At 54.7% G+C, this 3,701-nt stretch overlaps 1 protein-coding gene across 1 annotated transcript; it reads left to right on the forward strand.

The window, feature by feature from the left end:
* Nucleotides 1–2,421: 2,421 nt before the first annotated feature.
* Nucleotides 2,422–3,357, forward strand: LOC101563499 (olfactory receptor 9Q1-like). Its single transcript, XM_004645847.1, has one exon. The coding sequence runs from the start codon at nt 2,422–2,424 to the stop codon at nt 3,355–3,357; it is 936 nt and encodes a 311-aa protein (XP_004645904.1).
* Nucleotides 3,358–3,701: the final 344 nt, after the last annotated feature.

The following is a 3,701-nucleotide window of genomic DNA, read 5'->3' on the forward strand; positions in this document are numbered from 1 at the left end:
AGAGAGAGAATGAGAGAGACTGACTTAATGAGCCTGGTGACTTCCAGAGAGGACAAACAAGACACAATGTGTCCACTGCTGTCTGGGCAGGCTGCTCCTTGGCCCTCCTGTACAATGTAGAGGAAGTCTCGCCTTCTCTCAGGATACAGCCACATCGGTGAGGTGGCAGCTGGCATAGTACGTGACACTCTTCTGGTTGGAGACGTTGCCAGAGACTTCCGGTTCCTCAAGAGACATGCAGAATTGGGACTCAGCTCTCTTAGACCTCACTAGCAGGGCCATTGGGGGTTGGGGGCTGGGTCTCAGAGGAAGCTGCTTCTCCTGTGTAAGTGGGACCTGCAGGAACCATAACTGTCGCTCCTTGGAGACCACTTCAGGCATCGAGCAGGGACCTGACAGTGTTTGTAGCAACTGTGAGTGTTTTTGGCTAAAGAGACTTAGGCTGGAGCAGGGAGCCAATAGGAAGATGCTGTTCTTGAACCTCTGCTTGAAATTGAATGAAAACTCGACCAAGGTAGGTGTCCTAACGAGACTTAGCACATCACGGAAACGAAGGCTAAGAGAGTCCTTGCTAGGACTGTACTAGCTGCAAGGATCTTGATCATATGGCGCAGGGGCTGTCAGGCAGCTGAGGCACAGCTGTCCCCGGGTCCTGTGTGTGCGCGCGTGCCTGTGATGTGGCAGGAGGGAGGAAGACACCGAGGCTCTAAGTGATGGGCTTGCCGTGGCCCCTGAGCAGGTGTGGGAAGGCAGCAGGACACCCCAGACCTGCTGTGCCCTCCCCCTTGACCGTTAGGATGCTTCTCTAGGCAGTGGAGGAGGCTTAGCAAGAGCAGAGACACAGCAGAAGACCAGCCGGGGAGAGCCGAGGTAGAATTCTGGGGAGCGGCCTGGCGGCTCTCCTGGCTCCAGTCTAGGGCAGATCCCCACAGCCGTTTCCGCTGTCGCTGTTTGTCACTTTCCCCATAGGTCCGCCCAGCATGGGCCCAGCTGCCGAGGTCTTATGCTTGCGAGATGCCCCCTCCGCACTGCTCCCTCGCAGCCCTGCCAAAGGCTGGCCTATGTGTTCACTCTGAAGCCTCCAGCTGCCCTCGGCGCCTTGGGCTGAAGCGCAGGCGTGGTGTCTGTGGACTTCCCAAAGCGTGTGAAACCTTGTCACCAGGTAAACAGACCCGTGTTCAGCGTCATCTCAAAGGACAGCCGGCCATCCACCGCCTGCGCAATCTTGCGGGTGTTAAGTTCGTTCAGATGCAAGTTTCCTCAGCTGTAGAAGGGGGATCAGAAAAGTTCCTTCATCATGAAAGGGTCGGGAGGATCGAATGAATTAGTATATGCTGTTCACAGGAATGTCTGTTCATTTTCTGTTAAGGGTGGTATGAAATCCCTTTGTGGTAAAAATCAGGAGGGTCTAGTTACGGTGGAAGCTTGCCACTTAGCACACGGGTAGCATATAGACACAAACCCTGGTTGCAGGTGTCCGTTGGTTCTAGTGAGTTTTTACAATCCACACATTTTCTGTTGTTTAAGGCTTTCAAAAGCTAAAAGTAATCACTTGAACATGTGTATAGAGCTTTCGTTTTGCCAGGTGCTTCCTATCTCATTTGAAAACTTATTCCACAAAAATGTGCTAAGTTCCCTCATCTCTGAGCACCGGGGAAGGCGGACGGAGCAGGCTAGAAGTGCGTGCGCACCGCGGCTTCAAGCTAGTCAAGAGCTGAAGGACCGACCTGGGGCTGGAAACACAGACGTCCTAGGGAGAAGGGTGCTCCGCCAAATGCCAGGGCTGCAGAGCCGGAGGCGGGTGTGAGCGCGGGTGCAAGAGCCAGAAGTGTCGCCCACAGGGGGTGCGGGGGGAGTAGGCCCAGAGGTCGGGGAACACGGCGCTGCCCCCCGAGGGGCCCGATTGACACCTGCCCCCAGTGGGGCGCCAGGGCAGAGTCTTCACAGAGAATCCAGATTTTAACCCTGATTTCAATTAAAGGAGCAAAAACTATCGAGCAGCAGACGGAAGGCAGGGAGAGCCGCTGGTGCACGGCTGCCGCTTTAATCCAGACATGAGCAGGGCTGGACATAACAGAGAGCTGAGGCCTCAGAGAAGGAAGGGCAGGGTCCTGAGATGGCCCGCGGGGTGGTGGGGAAGCAGGCAGCCCGGAGGAGAGTGCGGCCGAGGGGCCCCCTGACCCCAGACTCACTCAGCGATCCAGCAGTAGAAGTGAGAGAGCTGGGAACAGTCACCTGTGTCTGCTTTGGAGAACAAGGAGAGGACTACGTTACAGAGCTCTGTGGAGGTGGGGTCTGCGCCGTCATGTCTGGCATACTTTGGCCTCACGTTCAATAGATGAAAACTAGAAATGCAGTAAATTTTGCTTGTAGTTTCCTAACTCGCTCCGCATCCCCTTCTTCTCAGGTACCAGAGCCCGCATGGCAGAGGCAAACCTCACCCTAGTGACAGAATTCCTCCTGATCGCTTTCACTGAGTTTCCAGAGTGGGGGCCACCTCTCTTCCTCTTGTTTTTATCCATCTACCTCCTCACTTTAGTGGGAAACTTGGGGATGATTATCGTGATCCGCGTGGACCGCCGGCTGCACAGCCCGATGTACTTCCTTCTGAGCCACCTCTCTGCCACGGATATCTGCTACTCCTCCACCACCGTTCCTCAGGTGATGGCTGTGCTGTTGGAGTGTGGGGCAGCTTTGTCCTATGCTCGCTGCGCAGCACAGTTCTTCCTCTTCACCTTCTTTGGTTCCATCGACTGCTACCTGCTGGCCCTCATGGCCTATGACCGCTACGTGGCCGTGTGCCAGCCTTTGCTCTATGTTACCATCATGACCCAGAGGGCTTGTCTAGGTTTTGTGGCTGGGGCTTACGTGGCTGGTCTCTTCAGTGCCTTGGTGCGGACGGTCTCCGCCTTCTCTCTCTCCTTCTGTGGCAACAATGAGATCAACTTCATTTTCTGTGATCTCCCTCCACTCTTAAAGCTGAGTTGCGGGGACAGCTACACCCAGGAAGTGGTCATCATTGTATTTGCCATTTTCGTCATCCCCGCCTCCATGGGGGTAATCCTGGTGTCCTACCTGTTCATCATTGTGGCCATCACGAGGATCCGCTCTGTGGGGGGCCGGGCCAAGACCTTCTCCACCTGCGCCTCCCACCTCACTGCTGTCACTCTGTTCTTTGGCACCCTCATCTTCATGTACCTGAGAGACAACTCGGGCCAGTCCTCACAGGGGGACAGGGTGGTGTCTGTGTTCTACACTGCAGTGATCCCCATGCTGAACCCCCTCATCTACAGCCTGAGGAACAAGGAGGTGAAAGAGGCTGTAGGGAAGATTCTCCGCAGGCTCAAGCTGTGCTAACCACCTTGGCCTTGGGGCTCCAGGGGTCACCTGCTCTGTGGCACCAGCCTGGCGGAGCTGCCCATTCAATTCATACATGCCTGGTGGGCCAGGAGCATGTCATGTACATGGCGTGGAAAGCACCAGAGTGTTTGCTCCAGGAAGAAAAGAAAAAGACTAAGAAGAGACTGGAGTGGGAGCTGTGGAGTTGACCCCACGCAGCCGCAGTGAGGCCACCCTCAACAGTCTGTGAAGACAGAAGACTGTATTTTTTCAAAATTTTCTGTGAAAGATTTGCACCATAGAGCTATTTTGAAAATAAACTCTCTGTACTTAGTACTTAGATTCTGTGATAGCTAATATCT

Source organism: Octodon degus, unplaced genomic scaffold (assembly GCF_000260255.1).
Source record: "Octodon degus isolate 3935 unplaced genomic scaffold, OctDeg1.0 scaffold00239, whole genome shotgun sequence".
Lineage (NCBI taxonomy): Eukaryota > Metazoa > Chordata > Mammalia > Rodentia > Octodontidae > Octodon > Octodon degus.

Excerpts from the sequence above, each read along its gene's own strand:
- LOC101563499 (XM_004645847.1), top strand. The coding sequence starts at position 2,422 with ATGGCAGAGGCAAACCTCACCCTAGTGACAGAATTCCTCCTGATCGCT.